At 37.0% G+C, this 13,945-nt stretch overlaps 1 protein-coding gene across 5 annotated transcripts in view; it reads right to left on the reverse strand.

Annotated features, from left to right (window-relative positions):
• MARK1 (microtubule affinity regulating kinase 1) overlaps positions 1-13,945 on the reverse strand; it is a 61,833-nt gene that overhangs the window by 30,368 nt on the left and 17,520 nt on the right. For all 5 annotated transcript variants that reach the window (XM_082307474.1, XM_082307473.1, XM_082307472.1 and 2 more), the window contains exons 2-3: positions 7,599-7,802; positions 6,841-6,894 (exon numbers count right to left, since the gene is read on the reverse strand). In XM_082307474.1, coding sequence (XP_082163600.1) covers positions 6,841-6,894; positions 7,599-7,802 — 258 coding nt within the window. The remainder of the gene's footprint in view (positions 1-6,840; positions 6,895-7,598; positions 7,803-13,945) is intronic.

Consider the following 13,945-nt stretch of genomic DNA (forward strand, 5'->3'; position numbering starts at 1 on the left):
GATGTCTCAGAGGACATATCTCCCTCCATTTTCAAAATTAGTCCCATTTGTTCAGATGCTACCTGCACAAAAGAGTATAGTGATGCAAGCCAGAGACTGAATACCTCCTCAAAGAGTAGCTCTTTAGCTTCTTTTTTATGATGGCTGAGGCTACAAGTTAAGAGAAATTAAAATTCTTTTGCTTAGACACCACTGATTTTTTTTACTCCATTTGTGCAACTTAGTAATAACATTTCTAAAATTCTGCATTTATTCTACACGTTAAGACTATAGAGCAACATCTTTTTGAAATTCAGCTTTTGATCAGCTAATATAATTGCAGTTCTATGTTCACATTATTTAAGTATTTCAAGCTAGTTACTATCCACTTGCCTTATAATTGCCATTAAAACAATTTCAGAAGGAAGCAAAAACTATAAAAGCATTTCTCTGAGGAAACATGAACAGTATGATGCAGTTTGCTTGTGTTCAAAATGTAACACATGGGTATGTAATACTATGCACTAGAATTAACTTTAGCAAATATTCTTGTTTCCTCATAAAGCCAGTTATTCCCATGAAAAAACATCATACCAGGCTGTTTGCTGTGCATTTTTTGTTTTTCTAAGTATCTGAATTTGCTGCTCAAGAAAAAGTTTCTCAGCTAAATCAATATTAATTAGTCAGAAGCTAACAAGTCTAAATCAATAGATGGTACAGCTTCAGAAGAGCTTCTAAGCAGGTATGTGGAAAACTGCAATTGCTGCCAGAAGACTGGAAAGATATTTCATAACTTGACAGTATTAATGCTGGTATAAAAATTACAGCAATGAACACATGTCTTCATAAGCAGGATTAAAATATCAGACTTCTAAAAATAAAATAATTTCAAATCTAGAAAAAAAGATCATTAAAAGACAATTTTACACGCAATGTGAAGCATATAGTAATTGCAAAAAAAAAGTGCATAATTTTATTCAATATTCTCACAGGATTTAGAGGTTTACTAATTGGTTTAAGATTCAAATTGATTTCACAGTGACATGAAATTTTGTTCCACATAATATGTAATGTTTTCTTCCATAAACGAAAAAGCCTATCAGGAAACGGACGTAAAAGTCTGTTTTCCTCAAGACAGAACATTACTGACCTCTAGCCCGATGCAGATTCTTTGTTATATGAAAGCAATATTTACTTGCTCCGTTTCTGAATAGAAGACATCACCAAGACCCAAAGTATGGGCTTAGGTTTATTCCATACAAATGCCAATAAAATTTTTTACAACATCTTGTATTATATATCCTGTTGAATAGACATTTTTCAGAAAACTGAAGCATATGTTCTCATACAAAAGCAGGTACACAGTCATGGTACTCACCATGAGTATCTCAAGAGGAAGTAGTTAGTCTCAACCTTTTGAAAGCAAGCAGCTATTCTAAGGCAAATTCTAAATTAACTCAACAGTCACAAGGTGAATCTGGGTATTTTCTTGCTGGTTAGTGGCTCCGAGGTGGTCGCCTTCTTTGTTTGGGCATTTTGACTCAAAGGTACTTTTAATGTTGGTTGAAATGCATTTGCATGCTTAGAGCAAGAACTGGACAAGGCTGAAGCAGCTGAAGTTATCTTAGGTGATGCTCATCCACACAAATCACGTCAAGCATAAGCTGAATGGAAACTGGCTATTTTATTTTACAGACAGGATGCTGTCAGCCTCCCTACAAATGTTATGAGAGCAGGGAAAGAGAAATCAGCAGAGTAAGAATTGAAAGAATAGTTGAAATCTTGGAATCTACCTGCAGGTACCTGCTGACTAAATGGCTTGCTATGAGAAAAGATTAAAAAACCCTAAATGGTTGTACTCCCTACAAAACTCTCCGAACTGCCTGCCCACTACTGAAACTACAGTACACAAGGTTGCCTTCTTCATGGGCAGATCCACTTTCCTCTGAGAGTTCGTGGTTTGCACTTGTTACCGGCTTCTGACAAGTTTCCAGCAGTTGTCTACCTGGAAACTGACATTTTCAGACCTTTTTCTGAAGTAACTCAGGTATAGACACCTTGCAAATTACGCAGATGCAACGTACGTATTTGCTATGTAACTAAGTCAAGCAGCTTTGCTAAAGCTGCTTAGCGTGACAGATACCTTCCAACCCAGGAAGGCTGGAAGAAAGAAATTGTTTGAAAGGCTGAAAGAACTGAAATAATGGAACAGCACTGTGTAGAGACTACAAACACAGCCAGACTACACCTTGTGTAGTTCCTGGCCCATACGGTCCAAGGGGATGCGTACGGGTCTCAAATGCAGAGTGGGGAGAAAGAGCAGGGAACCTTATTTCACTACAGATGTTCAAAACAGCAGAGGGGGAGTGGGATGGAAGTTGGGCAAATGAACAGTTCTCTGGAGTCCTGGTGTACATTCAGGATTTTATTTGGTCCAGTATAAATAAATGCATGTTTATACAAATTAAGAAAATGCCAACGTTCACTCCTCCAATGTTCCCTCACAAGACAGAAACAATCTAGAAAATCTCTGGACAATGGATAACACTTGAATTAAAAAAAAAGCATTAACAGTAAGTATTAGGGTACATTATTTTAAATTGCATTTCTGCATTCTGTGCAGCACTACTTTGGGATAAATCTTTTTTCCCCCTCCACTTTCCCCTTGCAGAAGTATGCTGGTCATTAACACTACTTACGTCAATACCGATGTATTTACAAATAGAAATATCTTTAAACAGTAGCCACTACACCCCTCAATAACATCCAGGATACTTCTGTATGCAAAGGAAGAGATGTATTAGAGCAACAAGACCATAGTTATTTCCTAGAAAGCCAAGTTTGTTAATGTTATAGAAACCTGGATAGAACAGTGAGATTAGTTCTCCTTTTGCGACAAGGTGAGCTGCGGGATTATACAATGATCCATTTCACTGATAAAAAATAGCGCTTTCAGAATTCACACACACCTTTATTTTTTCTTGAGCAGCAGTGTACTGCTCTCTCAGAAGGTGTAAGTGCTCCCTGACTTCTCTCCCCCATCCCCACCACACACTTATAGGACCACTCTTCATTCTTAACAAAGTGCTACCGTTCAAAAAAGCTCTTGAACAAGCTTCTTGCAAATGGGTGGTAACCTCAATAGCTTCATTTATAGTAGAGGACAGCCGGCACCATACTCAATTTGTAGAACTCGTACCTATGGAAAAGGCACAAGGCTTGAAAAGTTGATTACTGCTTTTCCAGTTTCATTTTTCAGGGCACAGACTGCAGAAAGTACAAGGATCTTCTGTCACACCATTGCTAACACTTCTACTTGCTGTCAGGTTGACAGCTACGTTTATGATTTACCATTTTAAGCCACTACAATCAAATTAAAAATCTCCAGTTAACCAAGGCTTTTTCTTGCTTTGAAAGATGTGCTTCAATGCTTCGCTAGTCTCTAAATCATTACTGAGAAGGGATGTTGCAAAAAAGCATAGCTTTCAATAGGTAACATTGAAATTGTTCCAAATCTTCTACTACTTCTTTACTTCTCTTCTGCTTTTCTTAACAACAGAAAGAACTTAAGTTTGAGGCTTTAGATATGTTTAAAGAATAAAAAGAAGCCCTAAAAAGGGAAAATCTGAAATGCCACTTGCTAATCAAACCTATTAAGAAAAAAAGCACCTTCTGCTCCACTAGCAGTTTGCAGAAGAGCAACAGAATTCTATTTCAGAATCATCCCTAGTGAAGCCAGTACAAGACGACACTTTCACTGTAGCAGACATGCAGAAAATAGAACAGCTATTTTGATATAAATTCTAGTTATGATGAAACCCAAATACTTACATTTGGGAACAAATTACAATCATGCTAGTGGAAAAAGCTAAGTCAGTACAAGATGTTACTATCAAGACAGCAAGTTCACAGAAAAGCCAGCTCTGTCTTCTAAATGGGTGCTCACTGAGTAAGATGGGAACCACATACTGAACAAACTGAAAACAAAATAAAAGACAGCGCCCTTAATTCAACATTGTTTATCTATTTAAAGAGGTAGAGGTCCTGAAGCAAAAAGTATATTGTAAAACTGAAGACCATCACACTGCATACACAAAGACGCAAAATTAAAAATCCACAAGGTCAGCTTCCTTTGGTCATCTCTCCCGGTTTAAGTTAAAATAACTATGCCTACAGAGTACCCTGTCCGTACTATAGGGCATAAATAACATTGGAGAGTGGCAAAGAACAAACTAAACACTTTCTCCGCTTTCATACCCGTGACTAACTACAGACCCAGCTTGTATGACACTGCCAGCAACTGAAGTATATGCGCAAATATTTCCATTTACAAAAACGGAACAGCACATGAGAAGCTATGATGCCTTAATTCATTTTACTTAAATTAGGTCAGTAGCAAATACTAAAGCAAAACCTACTTGCACTTGGTATCCTTTATATTATACTGAGTGAAAAAGGAAAGGCAGAGGGTCATTCACAAGACCAAAGATCACTACATATTTGTCTTATTTGATTAATAATTTGTGTCAAAAATGATTGAAGGCCTAAAAGTTTTGCTGATCTACACAGAATCTACCAGCTCTGAAGTTCTAGACACTGTCCTCTCGACTATGCTGATTTAGATGGGTTCAAACTCAGGAGTGGTATTTTTGTTGCAGAAACTTACTACAGTATCTCTCTGCAAACTTTCATTAGAAAAGTATCTGTTCCTACTAAAACAGTACTACTATCACTGCTTCCCTTTCCCAACATTACCTCTTAAAGAAAAATTAACTACTTAACAGTCCTACAGTACAACCGTACTGTACAACCCTGATGATAAAATTATAAAAAAGATCACATTACAGTCACATTATATAGCAAAGAATCACAAACTGAGTTCAGTGCAGAAAGAAAAATAAAGATGACTGTGAAACATGGAGATTTCTTAGAACAAGATTTTTTTAATAAAATTTACAATACACAAATGACATACCAAAATACTAACAGAAATAATTCTAAGCATGCTGATGAACTACCCTCCCACCCCTATTTGCTTTAAAAAAATTACAGTCGTTTGAGTGACTGTGCAAAAACTGTGCTTAAGCTTATTTAAAAGCTTTCAGGGAATCAATATTCAATTTCACTCAAAGTTCTCAGAAAATTGTAGCAAGCCGAAGACTTTAAGAGCTTCAAAAAAAAAAAAAAAAAGGTTGTTTTTTTTTTCCCCTGAAAATTACAACCAAGATGTTAGAAGGAAAAATTTGTACTAACAAATTATCACAGTTTCCAGTACAAACAGAAGCAGCATGGGATATTTCTAGAAGTTATTGAAGAAGAATGGAATTGTGGTTAAATCACTAAATCTAACTTCAGTCTTTACTTCTGCTATAAACTGCTGCTAACTGTATCTAGAAATGTTTCTCTTGTTATCAGCTTCCCACTCAAAAAACAAGTAACAGCAGCAATGTCCTATTATATGAATATTTTGTGCACTACTTGTGCAGTGTGACAGCATCTTGTATAGGCTATAAAATTTTCATTTATGCTTGGAATAATTTTTTTAACCAATTATTGAATATTTTTGCGTGAAATAGAACTTATTTATCATTAAAGCAATTATCCCAGAAGTAAGTTTCTCATGCTTAGTTTTCCAGAAAGTTTTAATATTTTTTACCCTCTCACTGCTCAACAATGAGACAAACTCATCTAGCTGTCCAAGTGTAAATAGCAAGCTAGGTAGGAAACAAGCTACATGAGCAGCACAGGATTTCCCCAATATGTGCTGTCACGTACTGCCTCTGTGGGTCTCTCTTCACTAGCTCAAATATTAGCAAAGAGATTTGCATAATATAGGATATACAACTTAAGGATAGCAAAGCTTTTGCATGGACTCTGCACAGCAGGTTGAATTAAAAAAAAAAATCCTGAAGAACCTATACTCAAACAAAAATACTACAGAAGAGAAATTAAAGCACATAAAGAATTAAAAGCAAATCAAAGAAAAAACGAAATTAGAGCAAAGTTGTTTATAACTCCCCATAACCAAAGTTACATAATAAAATAAATGTAACAGCAGCCAGAGATAAAAGAACAGCAATAAGCCCTAGCCTCTCTCTCTCATGCTACAGCTACAGACAGCAGCAGTCTAGTATTTGTAAACAAAAAATATCCCAAGTTTTTATAACGGGCAACCTCCAGTAGGACTATACAACACTTCTGTGCTTCAGCCAAAACCAAACACATGCATAGTTAACTAGTAAAAAAACCCCAAACCAAGCAAAAATCCCCAGGGTTTTGTTAAAACACTTATCACAATGGTTATGAAGGACTTCTGAATTTCTATCTACTGGCACAAACAAACAAGAACATTCTGATTATGTTCAGTCACAGAAAGTAATTGCCAAAGGTCCCTTGAGTTTAACAAATATTTTATTAAAGTTGAAAGAATATAAAACCAAAGGTGAATAAAAAACATTAAAGCCATAAAAATTGGTACTCTTGTAAGTCCAGAAAAGACAGTTACTACATTAAAGAAAAATCCAAGAAAAATACTACCCTTTACATCATTACATCTTGATTTAGTATGTAGACAAACTACTTGTGTACCTAATTAGATACAAATTTTGCCAGCAAGGAGTAAAGCTGGAGGAGGAAGGAAGAGCAAAGAAGGAATGCTTAGATAGGAAACACATAGAGCAACTGCCCTCAGACAAATGGCACATGCACGTTATAGCAAAGACAGTAGGATACCACTGTCTTCCAAGGTCATACATAAACAAAGACATTTAGTAGGATAAAGGGATCAAATATTTTTGTCAAGTAAATAAACATCCCAGATCAACTGTTTATAGAATTTCAGATGTTATGGTATATTCTTACCTTTTGCAGACTAGTAGGATTTAGCTGAGTTTTATCTATTATTTTCACAGCAACCTTGAGAAGAAACAAACAACCGTGGATTATTAAACTCAGAAAAACGTTTGAACAAAAATATATTGCACCTCTGTGACCAAAAGCACACATGTGCCTATAAGACATGCATATATGCCTGCTTTTATGCGTTTCATCAAGCAAAATTTCTCACCTATTAGGATCTACCAGCAGGAGCTTACAACTTGGCCACCAGATGGTACCACCAAGTAATCACTTCTATATTTCTGTCAGTGTTTGGACAGAACAATGTTATCCTGTCCACTGTAAACCAGGCCTTCCAAACACAGGATCTATCTATCAATACATTTCAATATCAAGGACCTACCTATCTATCAAGAGATTATCAGTATCAATGAAATCTATCAGTAGATTTCTCTTCGGTTTTGGAAGTGCTTGGGGATGAATGGACCCCCTCCCAGCCCCAAAATAGCCATTGATGTGCCACAAACTTTTTGATCTCTTCACCAAGAAGTTACATTTTAAAAAAAAAAAAAAAAAGGGGTGAGTGGTTAGAGGGAGAAAACTCGGGCACCTCAGGTAACTTCTGTTATATCCTGAAACGGCCTCTTTGCATCTTCCTTTATGATGACAAAAAAAATACACTTCGGAAGAGAAAGGTAAAAGAATAGCAGAAATACTTATTGTAAATATAGCCAAAGAGAATATAAAACACAGTCAGCCTTTTTATTTTTTTAAAGGCTTACCTCTCTTCCAGTAAGCACATGCCTTGCCAGTTTCACTTTGGCAAAATTTCCTTTTCCTATTGTTTTCAGTAAGCGATAATTTCCAATGTGAGGATGCTCTTCATTGGTAGACGTAATGGAGTTTCTACATCGGGGGATGTTTTGTCTGCTACTTGACTTGATAGGCTGGACATGTGGTTCAGTGTATCCATCCACAGAGGTATGCTGGAAAGCAGACAAAATAGTTGGGAATTTAGCTACTCGGATTTTAGACAGTTGCAGCAGAATAGACTAAAAGCATAAAAAGGTGTAGAGGGGAGTAATTTATTTATTTTTACAGTATAACTGATAACTTTGGATGGTAGCTTAAGCAGAATATGCTGTCTTTGGGCAGAGTTTGATGCATGTCAAGAACACAAGTCTGCAGAAAGATTTTACCAGCTCCAAAAGTAAAACTAGAGACACCTAGGCAGTAATCAACAAACCATTACAGACTTTTTTTTAATATGAAACTATGCCAAACTACACACTACACCACTACATTGCAAATAAACTTGCCTAATCATAACCAAATTTAGTCTTTCAAAAATACACAGTACAAAAAAATATTTGTATTTTGGCACATTTGGAAACAAGGTTCCACCCTATTTTTCTCTTAACTTTCTTCACCTCAAATAACATTATGAGAAAAATATTTTTTCAAGTAAGCTTTGTTCCCCAAACCTGTTTGCATCTTTTTGTAAGTCACAGTTCTCATTCAAATAATGAACAATCTACATCTTTTTTTTAAAAATAATAATCTATTCTTGAACAGAAAACTCCATGATATCTCATAAGTATATTTGAAATCTCAAAAAGTCTGAAGAACTAAGAGGATGTTATTTTTAATGCATGCCAACACATCATCCCACATTAAATGTTAGTCACTGAAACCCGCAGTGCTTCTGTAGTCTTTAACTTCCAAGTATATAAGGGGCAAGATACAGATGGGGCTTGGAAATGTTCCAAGAAGAAACCAAAATAACAGAATATGCCAAAGGGGTGTTAAGTGTTTCAGTATTTCAAATGCTTTCTAACATTAGTGGCAGATGGGTACAAATGTTTACCAGGTAAAATTTAGACTCTAATCTTTTAAGTTACAGATTTTAAGGCAGGCAAATACTGTAGGTAGAAATAGTGTCTTCTCAGACCAGTTTTTAGATTTTGTAACAGAAAGGCATGCTTACTCCCAGCTCACTCAGTTCCTGCTAAGCATAAAGCACCAACAAAACTCAAGACACCTTAATATTTTCCCATTATTCACTGCTTCAATCAAAAAGTGGGTATCTCGATATCTTTGTACTCTGAAAGCAGAGTCAGAAGGCAGCAGGTTTCACTGTTTCTCCCAATACCCAACCTAATGTTGGTCTATGCTGATCTCACCTGTCATTCCTTATGCAAGTCATTATTTTCTTACACAAAACGGAATTTAAAGCAGTGCTTCCAACTTCAGTGTACATTTATTATAGACTGAAGTCAATCCCCTCCTGTAAACACCCAGGCTTACAGATAGTCCCACTGAGCCAAGTGGAGTTATTTCGGGACATAAGCACTAGTAGAATTGGGAAAACTAGCAAACAGCTGCAACACAACCGGAAAAAAACAAGGAGTATACCACAACCAGAATGTTCTTCCCAAATGCAGTACAACTCTGCTTACATCACCTCCAGCATTATTAATTATTCACTATGGCCAGGAGAACAGTACTAAATATAATTTTCTGTTTGTCTTTTCATTAACTGAGTCTCTCTGCAAAATACTACTATACCCCCACTGCTAGACTGTTTTCCAAATTACTGCAGAACCAAGCAAGCCAGGCATGTTTAGATTCTGTATATCAGACAAACTTATTCAACCATGAAATAACACGCTAACAATAGTATTTATCCTTTAGAAGCACATAATTAAAATACTTTCTGTGGACTTGGAAAGAAAGGATCAGGACGACAGCTCCAAGCAAAGAGGCTTTGAAACACTCCTTCAACATCGGACACTAGTCCTACATGTGATAAACCAGAGCCCAAATAAAAGTCTCGCGTAAGAAAACACCCCGCAAGATCAGTATTTGTATGGTGTTAATAATGAATATTATAGCCGTGCCTAGAACTCCATCCAGAGCTACAGCACTATGCTATACAAGCAGGTTTTAAAAGTCTTTGAGCCTATTTATGCACACAATTAGGTCTTCACTACTTGAAATACAATGCCTACCAGAAGCATTAGCAACCCTAATATCAATTACCAATTTCATACGCTTCACAGGATTAACCTACTTCCAGTAGGTACTTGAAGGGATCTTTTAGATAAGCAGTTGGATAGGCAAGCAAAACTAATGCCATAGGCAAAGCAAAAGATGACTTCACAGGATAGATCATTTTAATGCAGATTTAACAGGGAAATCAATTATTTAATCATAATGACAATATAATGCAGAACCAATCTGAAGAGGGGAAAAAAAAAGTAGCAAAGTAGCAAGGTTCATGGTCATGACTATTCTGGACTTTGGTCTTTTTGTGACAGAAAAACTAAGCCCCTCTGGATAGTTTCTTAATTATTCCCTCTTCGGTAGATTATCTTCAGAGTCAACCCTTCTCAAGCACTGTATTGCTAGCTGGTTGAGGGAGGTGATTGTCCTGCTCCAGTCTGCACTGGTGTGGCCTCATCTTGAGTACTGTGTGCAGTTTTGGGCGCCACATTACAAAAAAAAGGATACAAAGCTACTAGAGAGTGTCCAGAGGAGAGCCACAAAGATGGTCAAGGGTTTAGAGGGGAAGCCATATGAGGAGTGGCTGAAGTCACTTGGTCTGTTCAGCCTGGAGAAGAGGAGACTGAGGGGAGCCTCATCTCAGTCTACAGCTTCCTCACAAGGGAAGGAGGAGGGGCAGGCACCCATCTCTTCTCCCTGGTGACCAATGATAGAACCCGAGGGAACATCAGGAAGATATGCTGGGGAGGTTTAGGTTGGACGTCAGGAAAAGGTTCTTCACCCAGAGGGTGGTGGAGCACTGGAACAGGCTCCCCAGGGAGGCAGTCACGGCGCCAAGCCTGACAATATTGAAGAAGCATTTGGACAATGCCCTCAGACATATGGTGGGAATTTTGGGGTTGTCCTATGCAGGGACAGGAGTTGGACTCGATGGCCCTTGTGGGTCCCTGCCATCTCAGGACATTCTATGATTCTCCCCAGCTATGCCCAAGGATGACAGAAAACATGCCTAAATAAGGTCAAGTTTCTTAGTTTGAGAGACACATATATACATATAATTTCTGAATTTGAACAGCACTGAATGAAATTCACATTATTGTTCTTAAATCGTGCAATTGGCCTCTCTCTTGCACATAAACAGCTTGCTATTATTGGAAAGCACAGAGGAATTTAAACTAGAAACTCATCAACTTCTAGAAATCAGCATTCAACAAAATCAAAACATGACAAGGTTAAGATGTTGGAAAAAAAAAAAAAAAGTTAAGTTCAGTCAAATAACAGTATCGCAGTGATTATTTCCAAACAATGCTAAAGCTGAATTCCACAGAAGCATGCAATAACCACACTGCCTAGAAAGACAAGCTATGTAGTTTTAAGATCTTTCTGGTCCATTACAATACATTCATTCATTATGCATCAGCTACTATGTGGCTATTTAAAAATGCCATTTCAGAAGAACAATCTCTAAATTCTGAGAAATTTTTCAGGGTGCTGGAAACAAGGGGGCTGTAAAAACCAACACTCTCCTTGAAGTTCACTGCCATCTAAAAAACAATTCCAGCTAACAACCTGCATTTCCTACCCAGGATTTTAATTAGGGATCCTGATATTTCTCTAGATACCTTGATAATATATCCTGGGTTTTATATATATATATATATATATATATATACACACACACACACATATATACACACACACATATATATAATGTAGTGGGAAACACTACCCTTACTAGTACATCATAAACATGACTCCCTGTATGTTCAATTCATGTCAGTGTTAAATAAAACATCTAGACCTCAACACAAAATTAGATGTTTCTTAAAATAAAATGCAATTTTAAACAAAAAAGGTGCAGCAGTAACAAAAGTTTAGAGCTGAAACAGTATATTAGAGCAGCCATTTAGGTATTTCGCACATTAGTCAAGTGTTTAAAAAACAAACAAACAAACAAGAAAAAAACATACAAAACAAAACCCACCACCTTTTCAGAAATCTCAGAAAAGTAATTCTAGCATTCAATTTTAGATCACAACTGAAGAGAGCTCAATTAACACTTATTACTCCTAACTAGGTTTGTTTCTGATGTGTTCCATTAGAATTATTACAGAAAGTCAATGGCACTAAAATTACATGAGAGTTAACCTGACCCATCGCTTCCCCAAGACTCAAAGCTATCGTTTTCCATGTTTACCCAAGGCAGCTTTGCAAAAGCAAGATGACACGATGCCCAGACATGTTATCTTTGAGAAAGTGCAGAAGAACTAACCCCACCAGGTAGATACAGAGTGTGTGCTCCACTACTTTACTCATTCAGCATCCTTTAGCCACTTAGCTAGCCACTGGGGTAGTATTCTCACTGCTTATATACTGTAATTAAACTTACATCATCATACATATTAACTGCTCTTACAGCTTAGTCTTCAAAAAGTCCCCAAAACTATTCCAGACACCAAACCACAGTCTTTCTCAATCAAACAACCGTGAAGGCCTCTGTAGTCCTTCTGAGTAATGGGGTAACTTCCACACATTGATCTGCCTGTAAATACACCTCACTTGATTAAGTAAACGTCTTAGTCCTGAATTTTCCCCTTCTTGAATTACTGCAAGGCAAATTCCTTGGTACAGCCAGCCCATGGAAGCAAAGTATGCACACATGGTGCTAGAAAAGGCACATCATCACATTTCCTCTATCAATATTATCTCCCGTTCTGAACTTAAGTTTCTTGCAGCCAATTTTTATATTCATAACACCAAGCATTTTCAAGCATGTGCCATACATATGAGCATTTGTAACAGCTGTCATATTTTGCAAGGTAATCAAAACAGCTAGCCCAGACAAAGGGAGTCTGAAGGGTTTAGAAGACAGTCTTCTAAATGGCTCTGATCTGAAACAGCTTTGATTCACAATATAGGGAAAGGAAAGGAGAGAAAGATGAAAAGTAACGTCCTGGATGTCCAGCTGCTTTTGTGTTTTAACTGCTTGCTGTCTGTAACTACTCCTTTAGGACCTAGGAGCTGCTAGCAAACCACCTCAAGCAAGTCTTTTGCTGAAGTAACAAACAAAACTAGAAGAGCCCACTTTCTGGAAAGATCTTGGTAAACCTCAATGTAGAAACCAACAGAGATGTTCAGACCAGCTTCTTCTACAACACATATCAAGAGTACCCAGAGGTCCACCCAGGTTTACAGGTATGAAGCGTGGTGCAACTCTGCACAAGATGACAGTACCTGATCCATCAGCTAGTGCCAGAAGAAGGGCATTCACTCCTCTTACAGCTACCCCTCACATCTGCACAAAACCACAGCTCACTCTTGCCACGTGCACCCGTCACATCACACTACAATTACAAAAGCACCTCTGATCTCAATTAAAACATTAATATAGCACTATCTACTCTAATTTTTCATACCTCTCAAACATGTAAGAAAGTGCTTTGGACGGGACAATTAAAAAGACTGAATGTGTGTGTATGCACACATGATTCTTTTCATAATTTCTTATCAGCAATTAAATGCATTGAGAATGCATGATAGAAACTTTATTATTAAAAAAACCTGAAACCCAAAGCAGTCAACCTACGCCACTGAAACAGGAGAATATGTAGGACTCAGCTCAGAAAAAAACAAGAAAGAAAGAAACAAAAGAACACAGTGAGGCAAACAGTATATACAGATTTTAAATCAGATACCAATGCATGGCAGAAACAGAAGAGAATCAAAATTGTGAAAAGTTTGTCCTTAACTTGTACCCATACCCTGAGCCTGCTCACACAGGCTTTCCAGAAGCGCACAAAGAAAATAAACACATGAATGTGCATCTTTCTGTTTACATCAGATTTACATTATATGTAGGAATTCCAGACATGAACTTTTGAAAGAGCTTGAAGCTATCAGCAATAAGAAACAATGATTTTGAATACAGCTGGCCTCAGTCAAGCACATAGAAACATTTCTTTAACTGATGCTGTAACTCTGAAGAGCATTTTATAGAAAACTTAAAAAAAAAAACCCATCCAAACTATAAGCATGGAGTTCAATATATAGCATCAAGTGAGATACTAAACAAAATAACTTCTCCTTACTCTTTTTTTGTATCTCATTCCTTTTCTTCCCAATT

This window comes from Platalea leucorodia, assembly GCF_965183815.1.
Source record: "Platalea leucorodia genome assembly, chromosome: 3".
Taxonomy (NCBI): domain Eukaryota; kingdom Metazoa; phylum Chordata; class Aves; order Pelecaniformes; family Threskiornithidae; genus Platalea; species Platalea leucorodia.